Genomic DNA, 14,002 nt, shown 5'->3' on the forward strand with positions numbered 1-14,002 from the left:
CCTACATGCATCTCGTTCTGACTGCTACACTAGCAAACGCGTAATTTTCAGTCTTTTGCGATAAATCGTTCTATATGTTTTATTTACAGATGGATTGATCACCGTTTATCTAGTATATAAAGAGTGCTGGACTATCTACCATAGAATTTATCTATTGAATAACTAAAGCACACATATCACAAAATAGTATTGCATAGTGTGGTTAAGTTTTTTTTCCCTTGGATCTTGGATTCGAAACGGAGATTAGATATCACTTCATATAATATCTGATTATTTTAGTAGAAGTGACTCAACTCCATTCTTCTCGCCAATGTCAGTGACACTATCATCTTCCTATTGTGTACGAAAAATCACTAATCAGACCACAATGTTTATTATTTGAGTTGCGGTTAGTGTTTCTTTTATCAAGTGCTCAGTTTATTCAATGGCATTTGTATGAGGTGAGATTATACGGTAAAGTTTTTTTAGAATATTTTACGTGTTAGTGTGTTCTGAGCAAGTTTCCCCCGAAATGCAAACTATGCAGGTTAGTGTCACTTTTATTGCCTTTGCTAATTAAAAAAAAGTTTAATTTTATCCGGCTTGGTACATTTTGGCAGAAAATTAGTTTCATATCGAGTTTGATATTTATATTTAAATTTTATTTTTGTCTACGGGCTTTAATAAAAATGTTCAGAGATGCGAAAATAACAAACAAATATTTTTCTCCTTGAATTTTCTGAATAGAATATAATACTTTTCTTGTAAAATTTCTTCTCAAAAATCCAATATGCATATTGCATCTCTCTCTCTTTTTTTTTTTTTTTTTGACTTTCTCTTATATGGAAAAATTGTTATGTAAAAAAAAAAAAAAAAAAAAAAAAAAATGAAATCAGGATTTTGACAAAATTTGTGTTTTGCATCTCAACGAGGCCGGAAAAAATATTTGTGTAACTATGTTTCTCTAGTGAATTTTTAGATTTCTATTAAATATTAAGCGACATCCATTCACAGCATTTACGCACATTTGCCTGCCCATATGCAAGTGAATACTGTAACTACAATATGCTAAGATCTAGATAGATAACATTTGGTAACAGTGTAACCATTGAAAGTAAAAATACACATTAAATGTTGTCATTAACTTGTGGTTGGTCTAAAGATTTAATCATTGCATGTACGTAAAATTCAAAAAAGCAGTTCCTTAGATAAATAAGATTTTATGTATGATCGTATTACTAAAATTGTAATTCTGTGCCAAATCTTAGTTCCAATGGGTTCATAAAAGTGTACCCAAAATTCATACCCGGTTTTTTTTCAAGAAGTACAAAGTGCTTCATTTTGAAATTCATTCGCTTTATTTCATTTTACACAAATTTGCATTCATGGCGAATTTCCAAATCCATAGATTTTATGTAGGGAGATAGATAACTCCTTTATTTCGTGGAAACAACTCTGGCTGATTTGCAATTTGTATCCAAAATTCGACGGGTACATAGAATTTAGGTATCAAAATCATTTGCCACATTTTTTATACTATTTGTTACGTTTTGGGCTTACCACGTTCACAATTTTCGAAATAGATCAATCAGATTTTAATGAACGGATTCGGTCAGAAATTTGACACTCGTCGGTAAGTCTGATTATAAAATTCATCTATTGAATTTCATTTATGCAGCTGTTTGAATGTATGGCTACTAATCATTTTCATATTATATGAACTGACAGATTTCCCATTGACGATTCCGTCTAAAATGTTATTGAAATTTATAATTTTGATATAAAGACCATAAAACTTAATTATGTTTTCAGACTATCAAATGTAATTAAGAGATGGGGAGTCTTAATTCACAGATATTATTTAAAATTTGGAATTAAAATTCTATGATGATTATAATGCTTTCTCTTTCTCGAATTAGTATAAGAGAAATTGGAAATTCTTTCCAAACATTTTTTCCTCAGATATTGTATTTCTGATTTGTCTCTTATCGTTCATAATCATAAGTGTAGTACCAAAATTGCGGATTCAGTTTTTTTTTTTGCTTTACATTACTTTGAAAATTAATGTGTCAACCCTCCCTATTTGTGCAAAATACCCAACAACATTGTCACGATATTTTTATGATATTGTCCAGCATTCGAAACATTAAACGATATCATGGGAATATTGTTCAATATCTTCTGCAAATAGAACTCTCAATATATCTATCATTATGGCCATTAAATCAATGTTAAAAAAACTCTTCCCCGTGATCTGGGCGTCCCGGGTTCGAGTCCCGGTTTGGGCATGGTTGTTCTTCCTGTTCTATCTGTGAGATGTGTGAATATGCCCTCCTGTAAAAAGGGGTTGTGCAAGCGAATGTGTGATGCGTGAGTAGCAAAGTAGTAGTCTTGGCCCTAGTTGGCGCTACTATAAAAACAAGCGATGCTCCTCCACCGGCGAAAAACCGCAGTCTTCGTAACAGCGGGCTTATCCGTGGCAAGTCTCATAAGAAACAACAACAACATGTTAAAAAACTGTTTTTAAAGGATGCTTCAATGAGACGGTTAATTAATTTGTTTATATTTATAATGTGTCACAATTTTAATCACATTTTATTCCGGTTAGATAATCAAATCAGTAGTTTCTATACTAAAGGAATTACTAAGTAATTAAGACTCATTATTTCAACTCATGCAATAGAATTTATATAAATTATTACACCAATTCAATTGTAAAAAGTATTTGCTCTTGAGTCTTATATTCAAACAATACTTTATTTCATAATTATTTGGCGAATAACGATTTTTTTGGTTTTTTTTTCATAATTTTTATACAAAGCAAAAATTAACATTATCCTAATATTATCCTAATTATAAAACGTTTCCCCTCCAGAACACCACTTGATGCATATTTGATTTCATTACTAAAGAGTTGGAAGACTAAAAGAAAATAATCAAAATGGTACGTAAAACAAATATTAATATATATTTATGTATTATACATATTATGATATGCTTTTTTATCCTCATTATTATACCAACCACACTTATAAGAAATATTCTTATAACAAATTTGTTTTTGTTTTTACTATATACAGGAGTTTGAAATAAAATGTTAAATACAATGAAAATGTATTAAATTCTTCTTATATTAAATACTTTTATATATAGTCATTATTAATAGTCATATCATATAAAATTACGATATGAGTTGAAAGGATTCCATATTATTTATATTGGCATTGAGTACCATTTATTTTAAATGAAATATGTTTTTACTGAATTAATTAAGTTATATTCATTTTCATTTTTGTATTACCCTTGCATATTTGTGGTATTAAATAGCACGGTAATTCTAATTTAATTTAATAATTATTTTATATAGACTTTTCTATAATATGTAACTATATTTTTCCATCTCTTTTGAAAATGGTAAAGAAATTTTTATATTAAAAGGATTTTGGGAAACAGTTGTAAAAAAAATTGGATATTCATAAAAGTGAACTTGTTTTACAGAAGGCTGGGCTCCATTACTAGATATTGATTTCTTCATAAGTTCAATTTGTTTTGTGAAACATACAATGAAAAATTTAGTTAGCTTTACTGAAAATTCCTATTTTATTATAATTTTATGTATAATTTATTTTTATAGCTTTTCTATTAGGTGGAGTTAAATTGAAAATATGTTAATTAAAAGAAATTTATCATTTTTATACAGTTTTATTTAATTTCATTTATTTCATGTTTGTAGATGTGGAATTTTGTAACAAATATTTCTCACACTTATTACTATTCTAAAGTCTTAAAATATTTCTCAGTTTTTCATTTTTAGTGACTTTAATTTGACATTTTCAAAATGCAATCATTTGATTATCGATTAATTTCTTCCAAAGTGAAATTCATAAAAGTTGCTTCACTTTGTAGTAAATTTTCAACAAAATAAACTTCAAAATTTGTTAATAATTTTACATATCTTAATTATATACGAAAAATAAAAACGTAGAAAGTAAAAATAATTATATGTTTTTAATATAATTATAATATATTATAATATTATATAATATTATTAATATAATTATATTATTTTTTAATAATTGTATGTTTTTAAAAAAACTTTTTTAAAAAAAATTTTTTTATAGTAAAATATTGAAGATTTTGTTTAATCAGTATGATTTAAAAAAAATATATTTCTTTTTAACAGAAATAAACACAAAGCTTCATTTTAGGAAAGGTCAACTTATCAGTTAACTCCTCCCTTTATCTAAAAGTACTCAATGTTTAGAATTACTTTTTTTTGTAAGTCTTATCAATTGATTCAAGTTATTTTATTGATCGTCATAGACACAGATTCTAAATAGATAATTCTTTTATCAAAAGTTTATTTCAAGTACACAAAGGAAGAAAACTCCGATTGTAGGATATAGAAATATAATAAATTTGTTTGCATTCAAAAATGAAGTTGGAAATTCTTATCAATAAAATTGCAATTGTTGTGTCAAGAGCGAATATTTCACGATTATGTCGATAGTAGAATAGTATCTTTCTTTCTTTCCCGTTTTTAAAAAAACCAATCCTGAAGAAAGGCTTTGGGAAACTCGCTTCTATTTATTTATACTGTTCCTCAAAATCGAGAAAAGTAATTAAAAATGAGATGATTGCTAATTTGACCTATACTTACGACATTACAATTTAAAATGAAATATGCTGTTCCATAAACTATATGCTGAAATGAAGCAGTTATGAAGGCTCTACTAATTAATCGATATTTTTCTTCTCTACATAAATTCCTGATTAAAAGCTAAAAATAACGAAATAACAGTAATAAAGAAAGTAAAGGGAAAAATGCAGTTATAAAATAACACAATATATTACAATAAAGTCATAAGGAAGTCGCAGCTTGAACATAAGGACGAAAAAAAAAGTAGAAAAAATACTATTTTTCAATAGTAATATAAGAAAACATTATATATGTCATAAACAATTATGATCTTCGCAATCAAAGGTAATAAAAAAGAAAAATGGAGAATATAATATTTGGTTAATTATTTTAAAACATTAATATTGCCTGGAATTCATCTTATCATACCATTAGAAAAAAAATTAGTTTTTTATTAATATGTAATAACGAGTACAAAGAAGTGGGAAATAAGAAAACATTTAAAATTTTGAAAAACTATAAAATAATGTGAAGTTATTTATAAGGTTTAAAATGCTCTAGAAGGAATGAGAATATCTAAAAAGAAATGTTTCAACATATAGGATGAATCAAAACTCGGCGTATTAAATATCAAAAGAGGTAGAAACACAAAAATAAATGAAAATTACATAAAACACTCAGAACACTACTTGTTTGAGAATGCACAAAGATTACCTAAAAACTTTACTAGAGTTAGGAAAGCCTCAGAATCATATAGGAATGTGTGTTCGGAAACGCCACCTGATTGAACGATAGAATGAACAAAGATTAAAATATTATCGTCGAATCTATGTACATTGAATGTTGGAATTGAATTGAAGGTAGTATCCTACATTGTTGACCTTGGGCAATTGCCTTGGGTTCCTTGTTGAAAAAATTGTTGACCTTGGGCAATGCAGAGAACGCCTTGAATCATAGTACTGTACAATAGTAACGAATTATGAACTTTCGGAGTGAATTTAGCATTTTCACTGAATGTATCATGTGCCCCTTGGTGAAACTTTTGCGATTAATCCCTGGCATGCGGTTAATAGTATCCGAAAAAAAAAAATTGACACAGAACTACAGTTGCAGTCACAAAATCTTATAACCATATTTTATATATTCAAATTATTCACTTTTGAGTTAACTCATTGCATGGTTCCGGCTCCCAAAGTACAAATTAATCTTCTCCTATAAACAGCATCCTACAACCCAAACGGGCGAACGGATTGCAACGAAATTTGGTATATAGACTATACACGAGATGCGCTCACGCAATTTGGAAAAGAGTTTTTAGTTCCAAAATGTCTACCAGAGGGCGCCTTTTCCAGAAAAACATTAAATTTAACTCAATTAAACTATCAAAACCGAATACCGAAACAATATTAACATTTACTGACTAGTTTCTGATCACCTCGGCATCGAACCACATTAAGTAAAAGTAAGGAAAAAAATAACAGGACGCTGTTTGAGTGAAAAAATAAACAGTTCAGTTTTCAGAAACAAGAACAGATTAGGACGAAATTACACAAGAGAAGTAGTTGCTAATCGTATCCAGGGCGATGTAAGGAAATGTGCTACATGTGAATACCCTCATTCACTTGCAAAATTTTAAGTGGGTGGACAGTGTGTTCAACAGCAGATCATAACTGATCAGTTGTGATGCTTCGCACATGAAACATTATGGAGTTTCCAGCTTTTCCCGTTTTTACATTTTATTACTCATAATACTTGATCTGGATTGTTAGTATTGTTTCTGTATTCCGTTTTGGTCATTTATTATGTTAAATTTATTTTTTTTCCGGAAAAAGCGCCCTCTGGTGGACATTTTGGAATTTAATTTTTTTTTCGAAATTCCGTGAGCACATCTCGTGTTAAGTCTGTACATCAAATTTCATTGCAATCCGTTGTCATCCGTTTGCGTTGTAGGATGCTGTTTAAAGGGGAAGTTTAATTATAAACCATCCTGTATATATGTTGTGTGCCAAATTTCGTAGCTGTAAGTAAAAAGGTCTGGCCTATTGAGCACCAATACACGCACACACACACACACACACACACACACACACACACACACACACACACACACACACACACACACACACACACACACACACACACACACACACACACACACACACACATTTATTTTTATTACTAACTAGCCGCCTTTGGCGACCAGCCGGTTCGCCAATCTTAATGTTCATTTAAATTTTAATAATTAAATAGGTTGAACCGGAGTTTAACCCCCTTCTTCGCCAAGTTGAGATAACGCTCCAAAGCTGGCAATCTTTATTATGCACTATAATTGAACATCTGCTCCTTTGCTTTGGAACATTTCGCAAGGTCGTTGTTGGCGATTTTTAAAAATTGCTCCAAGCAGGAGGTTAAACTCCGGTCGTACCATTAAATATTTTACGCTATTCCAACTTTAATAGATTCTTCGGCAAAATATTTTAAAACTTCAAATTTTGATAGTCATATAATTCACTCATAATATTATAAGGGCCTTCAGTCATAGCCTGATATGTATCTCTCTAATTTTCTGTTACCCCTCGTAGAAATTATGCTTTAAATTAAAGTGTAAATGATTAATCTGCAATTAATATAATATTTTTTACTGAAACAAAGCATTTTTTTAATACTATGATTACTGATAATAGAGTCACTGAGCGTTTAGACTTTATGGGCACTAAAAAATATCTTTCTTAATTTATGTAATATCTCAAGAATTTGTCAACAAAAATTCCTCAGATTCATCATGAACAGATCGATTCATTAACAATGTTTAATTTTAAATGCATCAAACACTAAAAAAATAAAATGAATCGTTTAAAATAATCGGTCGAAAACAGGTTTAAAAAAATACTTAAAAAACGATGTACTTAAAACTATAAGCATATACAAAAAAGTATATAAATAACATAAATACAATTTAATTACAAAAGCATCCAATTAACCTAAAAATAATTTAAATCATTGAAAATAGGTTAAAAAAAACTACTTAAAAAACGATGTACTTAAAACTATAAGCATATACAAAAAATATATAACTAACATAAATACAATTTACTTAAAAAAGCATGCAACTAACCTAAAAATAATTTAAATCATCCGTTGGTTGCCATGTCAACAGTCAGAAAACAATGCGCATGCGTGAATTTTCTTCACCAGTTACGTTAACGCAAGTGCGAGAATTTTTCTACTCCAGTTGGGGTAACGCTATGCAGATTATACATTTTTAATTTCCTTTATTCTGTGTTATTTTAATTCAAAAGTACTTCAGAATGAATGTGAAACATGGATTAATTAACAATGTTTAATTTTAAATGCATAAAACATTAAGAAAATAAACAGAATCGTTTGAAATAATCCGCCGAAAAATGTTAACCCTAGCCTCAATTCTGTTGGGAGAAAAAAATAACTGAAAGTTGGCGGTGGGGAAAATGGAAGATTTTTTTGGCGGGAAAGTTAGTTTTTAACTTATAATTAAAATTCTAATAAAAATTTCAAAAAAAGGGACCCCAGGTGCACATTCCCGACCTCTAAGGAATACATGTACCAAATTTGATAGCTGTATGTCAAATGACCTGACCTGTAGAGCGCCAACACACACACACACACACATTGAGCTTTATTATAAGTATAGATGTAGATGGATTTCTATATCTATTTCTTTCCTTGGTGCTTCAGTAGATTATTTGTGCGCGTACATTTCTGTAGAATTATAAAATTAATTGATGTAATGCACCCCCTAATATATATATATATATATATATTTGGTACACAAATTTTTTTCAGAAAATTTAACAAATAACCTTTTATTCTTTTTTAGGCTCCTGGGAAGGTGCCGGCAATTAATGCATTTCAGCAGTTTTTAGCTCTTCTGTACAAAGAGCTGCTTCTCAGAAAGTGCCATTATATTGCAACTTCCTTTGAAATTATTTTTCCAATCCTTATTATTTCTATACCTTGCATAATGTACCAAGAGCCGGAAAAATCAGAGCGAGAAAAATTTAAATGGGTCAATTTCACAACATTTAATCCGGTCGAGGCTAAGAAACTATATGGCGGCGTTTCAACAGACGACTTGGAATTTGTGTATGCTCCTACAAATGCTGTAGCAGATCAGTTCATGGTAGATTCACTACTTTCATTCTTTGGGAGTGAATATCGATATTATCACAAAAGTAAGTGTTTCCCATTTGTTTATATTTAAAACTATCTGTCTTTGGCGATCAATAGGAATTTTGGTGACCCGGACAGTAATAATCCCTAAAAAAGAGAAAAAACAGCGCTTATTTCTCTATTCGGTGGGGAATTCAACCATTCTGAATAGAAACAAGACAGAATGAGTATGGAGTCGGTAAACAGGTGGTAATAATAATTTAAATTGGTTTTGGAATTATTATCTATATGTTTCAATGTTTTTATGTGAATCCGTCTAATCCAGTAGTCATAAAATGTGTATAATGTAATATATAATTAAGAGGAAAAGGACTGATTATTTGAAATATACAATAAAAGGAATGTGTATTTTGCAGGAACAATAGTTGCTAAGTATTTCGATTAAATTTGTGTAAAAAAAGTCTTCATGCCATAGCATGAAAAATGTTTTTAAATTTCAAATTTTAATGGACATATAATTCACGCTATTTTAAAAGCCTTACACCATTCAGTTTATTGTGCTTTCTATTTTCTTAATTTCTTAACATATGTTCAATTTTATCACAAGAAAGAGTATAAGTGCTTAAACATGGGCGCACTTAAAAACTAATTTTGGCATTCTTTAATTATAAAGCCTAATCTTAATTATAAGTACAACAATATTTGAAGTTTTTTTAAAGCATGGCTTATATTGGAACCTACTGAAAATGGAATAATAAGCCAAATCTTCATATCTTGAATAGCAACGATGGAATAAAAGCCGTTATGAAATATTAGTAGCAACAAAGAAAATTATTTGAGTTTCACTTCAATGACGAAACATATCATTATAAAGCATGCTTAATATATATATTTATTAAATAACAGAAGGATAGGAAATTATATTATAAATATAATTTAACAAAATGATGTAAAAATATTTTTTGTACTGTTAAATTTTATGAAGTAATGAAGAAAAAATATCAAGATTTCGCTCAATTTTTAATTAATTAAAATTTCAAAAATAAAAAAAGATCGCAATGAAGTGCATTTTCCCATTATTCAAAGTATGTATGTGCCAAATGTGATAGTTAAAATTTGAACGGTCTAACTTGTAAAGCGGCAACATAGAGACACATATTTATCTTTACCATAAGTGTTGTTGTTTCTTATGGCACAGACAAGCCCGCTATTACGAAGACAGCGATTTAAGCCGATAGGGGGTGAGTCTCTTGGTTTAGTAGCGCCAACTAAGGCCAAGAGTACGACTTTGCTACTCAAGCATCACTCATTCGCTTGCACAACCCCTTTTTACAGGAAGGCACATTCACAGAACTCTCAGATAGAATAGAGAAAGAAAAACCCTGTCCGAACCGGGACTCGAACCCAGGACGCCCAGATCACGGGTTAGAAGCGCGACGCCGGCTTACTATAAGTAAAGAAGTGTGGCTTGGATGAAATTAGTTACTGTTAGATACTTGAAAGCTAAAAAAATGAATAAACAAATAAATAAATTAAACAGAAGGATAGGAAATAGTAGCAATTTATTGAAAAAGGCAAATATACATTTATAACTATTCTCAAAAAATTTCGAATAATGTATTGAATGTGTTGATGTATAACATGAAAGCAATTGTTGCTTTAGGATTTCGGGCAGATTGCCGAAAACAATATCCGGGCAAAGGGGCTCCTAAAAAAGTGGAACATATGTTTATTTCGTTAAATATCGGCTTTAGGCATACATTTCCAATTACACAGTTTCATTGAATTGCATGTGGGTAATTGTATGAAAACATCTTGGTTCTTGTGAAAGCTGACGATAAAAAGTTAAAAAAAAAAATACATGGTCTCCATAGTTTAAGAGTAATAATTAATTAAATGTTTCCCGTACTTTCGGGATTAGTAACCCTTCCTAACCTCAGATGGCAGCGCATTCCCTTTGTTTTGAAAGTTATGCAGAAGAGATTTAATGTTTGCTTGGTAGTCAAGAAAAGTAGACGTTCACGTGGAGTGTGAGCGATCAATAGCTCACGAGGAAAAGCAGAGCAAATTATTTTAACGATCACATGGAACCCAGAAAGTCTCTTGTGCGATTAGTAGTTTATGAAGAAAATAATTTTTATTGTCTTGAAGAAATATTCGCAACAGTGATATGGAATTTCTTATTGGAAATTGTATAAAAATAAGGAGTGTCTCGCTGTGAATAAATGGATGACTAGTGAAGTAAACTATTTCCTAATCTTTCTTGCATAGAGCCTCCTATTTTTTCAAACAGGAGCACAGGGTATGGGCTCACGAACAGTGCAGAAATGTTTCGTTAGGGAAATGTCCCCTATATTCGACTCTCACATTCAATTATGATACACAAAATCTCAGGCTCATATCTATAATTTGCTGAAATACGTTTCCTTCTGAATTTAGATAGGCTTATCACAAATCTCGATGGAAAACTTTATTTCGGAATCGCAAAAGTATTTTATAAAGAAAACCACTAGGAAATTTTTCTAGTACTTCATCATTCAGCCATCAGGACTGAAAAAAATTTGCCTATTACGTATATTGATGTTCATTTTGATTGGTCAACAATTTCAATTTTAATTTAATAAGGAAGGAAAATTGAACATTTAAGATGCCTCAGAGAATAGGGCAATTTCGAACAAGAGAATAAAATATTTGTTTCCCAGTTATGTGTTTCATATTAAGCTTCCCCCAAAAATATTGTATTTAAATTACGAGATATGTTTTGAAAAGCTGATAATTGATGCATTACATAATCATAATCGTTTTGTTAGACGGTACAATTTGGTACAGTTGTCGAAGATGTTAATTCTGAATAAGTTTTGTAAACTTTTTAATTAATGTATTATTCGACCATCTATTAAAACTTAAAAAAAAAAAAAAGAAATATTGTTTTCTAATCCAGTTCTTTAAATTACCTGCTGAGATATTCTCCATCAAATTTGCAACGGAAGACCCATTCAAGTTTAGTTTAGTTATGTCCCGTTTTAAAGCAACACTAGGACTATTTTGGGACGGACATCGTAATTCTCAGAGGTCGCAATCAGATGACGAGGGCGACCCTCTCTAAGCTTTCACACCATACCAGGGGGAGGACATTTGGTCCAGGCGGATTTAACGTGCACCAAACTCGCTTAAACGACGGTTCTTCGTTGGAATCGGGTCTCTAACCTGAAGCACCCCGGTTCCTAAGCCGAGATCTTACCACCAGGCCATCGCGGTCCAAAAGGTCGTTCAAACACCGATCTTAGGGTGAGAAATAGTTATATATGTCATATATAGATGAATGAAAGAGAAAATATTTGCATTACTGTCACTTTAAGGGTCACATAAAAACTACTTTTTTAACTCTTTTTCTCAATCTCTATAGATACCAAAATATTTTTACATAAAGCTCGCCTTATGTGATGAAATTTATAATTAGAACGTCTGGATGTAATATTTAAAAGGAAATAAGTTCTTTTTTCCCTTTTTGGGGTACATGTCTATAGTTTTAAATTCAGAATCGAAGCAACTATATGCAGTGCTTTATACAACAGATTATTTAAAAGAGAATAATTAATTAATCTAAAAATATCACAAAAAATTTGAAGTATTCTTGGTTTTTGAAGATTGCGTGATCTCTAGTTGTCTACATTGTTAGTAAAGTCACATATTCACTTCATGTCCTGCTTCAAAAGAGATTCATTAGTTGCTAAATAGTTGTAATTACACCGTAGACTAAGCCATTATTTACAGAAAAACAATATTTTAATCTAAAATATCTGTTCTTAAAAAATATTCTGTTAATTAATCCGAATAAATGAATCTATCATGATAAGATATTTTAAATTTACAATTAAACAATAATTAATTTAAGTTATTGAAGTTTTATGCATGTAATTAACCATTTATGCAACGAGTGTTCTGATTATGTGCTCATTTATTACGACATTACCCATATTTTTATTTATTCGGTCACGTTGTATGCCAAGAGAAGTTTTAAAGTTGTCACAAAATACGATTTGGAAACTTCGATGAAATTCCCGTTTTTGTACAAATTGTTTTGCAGAAGTTCACATCCACTATTTGAGAATCGTATCAGTCCATGCATGGGTGAACAGCATAATTCAGAATGAAGAAAACAGCTAAGCACATCATTTTATACTAGTAAATATGTGTAAGGGATTGCAATACCGGTATATCGGGATACCGATATTAGCCATTTGTATCGAGCCAGTTGTACGATTTTGTAATACTGGTATTCACAAGTTTAAATACCGGTTTTTATGTATTTACTAGACATTTTTAAAATTGTCTCCACTATATGTTAAGGGATGGCCAACATAGCAAAATAGTAAACGTTTTTGTTTTTATGTCTCCGTAATGGACGAAATAGACTGTGAATACAAAGTGCATCGTACAGTCAAGAGAAGTGATCATCCAAGGAGGCGGGTCAAGACTATCCTATTAGAGCTCCGAGCAATACTGCACACGCGCAGGATTCATTGTCTGATATTCGTATCTGTGAAAAGAAGGTTGTAGTTGTAAGAAAGATATCGAAAATGATTACTTGGTTCTCTTCGCTCTTGTACGACCACAATGCGCAAATATGCGCAAAAATCTGAAAATAACAATCTAAACATTTTTGGTATTCAGAGAGACAAAGAATAACTTTTAGTCTCTTGAAACTTTCTCTCATTTTACATCAAAAAAGTTTTTGGGAAGATCGGTTAATATGACTGAATATATAAAAAGTGACTGACATTATATGACACAATTTTGTATCACAGAAAGGAAACTTTTGAATATCATTGATTTCTTGATTCGTAATAATTAATTTGATAGTGAAGATTGGTTTAAATTACTTGAAGACACAGGTTTGTCTTTTTTGGGGTTAATTGGTAACAGAAGCGTAGCATAAGCAAATTTGTACTTAATAAACAAAACACACATAATTACGCCTTCGAGAACAACTCAATATTAATACGTACATCCTATCCAAGAACGAATATTACAAGGTATTGCAGGCCTAGAAGAGCCACACGTACCATAATATTCGGCAGAGAGCCGAGATCACACCCAACACGGTCCATGATATTCAAGTTCGCTTCTGATGTAAAAAGAAAATATTCTAGCATTAACAGTGAGACCATGTGGTATTTACATGATTGACAGCTGACTCCGCCCAAGAAGACCAGATGGTTAACTTCTTCTTCT

General features: G+C 30.6%; 1 protein-coding gene across 1 annotated transcript in view; it reads left to right on the forward strand.

Annotated features, from left to right (window-relative positions):
* Positions 1 to 327: 327 nt before the first annotated feature.
* The window catches only part of LOC129965727 (ATP-binding cassette sub-family A member 2-like), a 67,452-nt gene continuing 53,777 nt past the window's right edge, over positions 328 to 14,002 (forward strand). Inside the window, exons 1-3 of the mRNA XM_056079852.1 lie at positions 328 to 526; positions 2,855 to 2,923; positions 8,475 to 8,829. Coding sequence (XP_055935827.1) covers positions 2,921 to 2,923; positions 8,475 to 8,829 — 358 coding nt within the window. The 5' untranslated portion in view covers positions 328 to 526; positions 2,855 to 2,920. The remainder of the gene's footprint in view (positions 527 to 2,854; positions 2,924 to 8,474; positions 8,830 to 14,002) is intronic.

The sequence above is a fragment of the Argiope bruennichi genome, chromosome 4 (assembly GCF_947563725.1).
Source record: "Argiope bruennichi chromosome 4, qqArgBrue1.1, whole genome shotgun sequence".
Taxonomy (NCBI): Eukaryota; Metazoa; Arthropoda; class Arachnida; order Araneae; family Araneidae; genus Argiope; species Argiope bruennichi.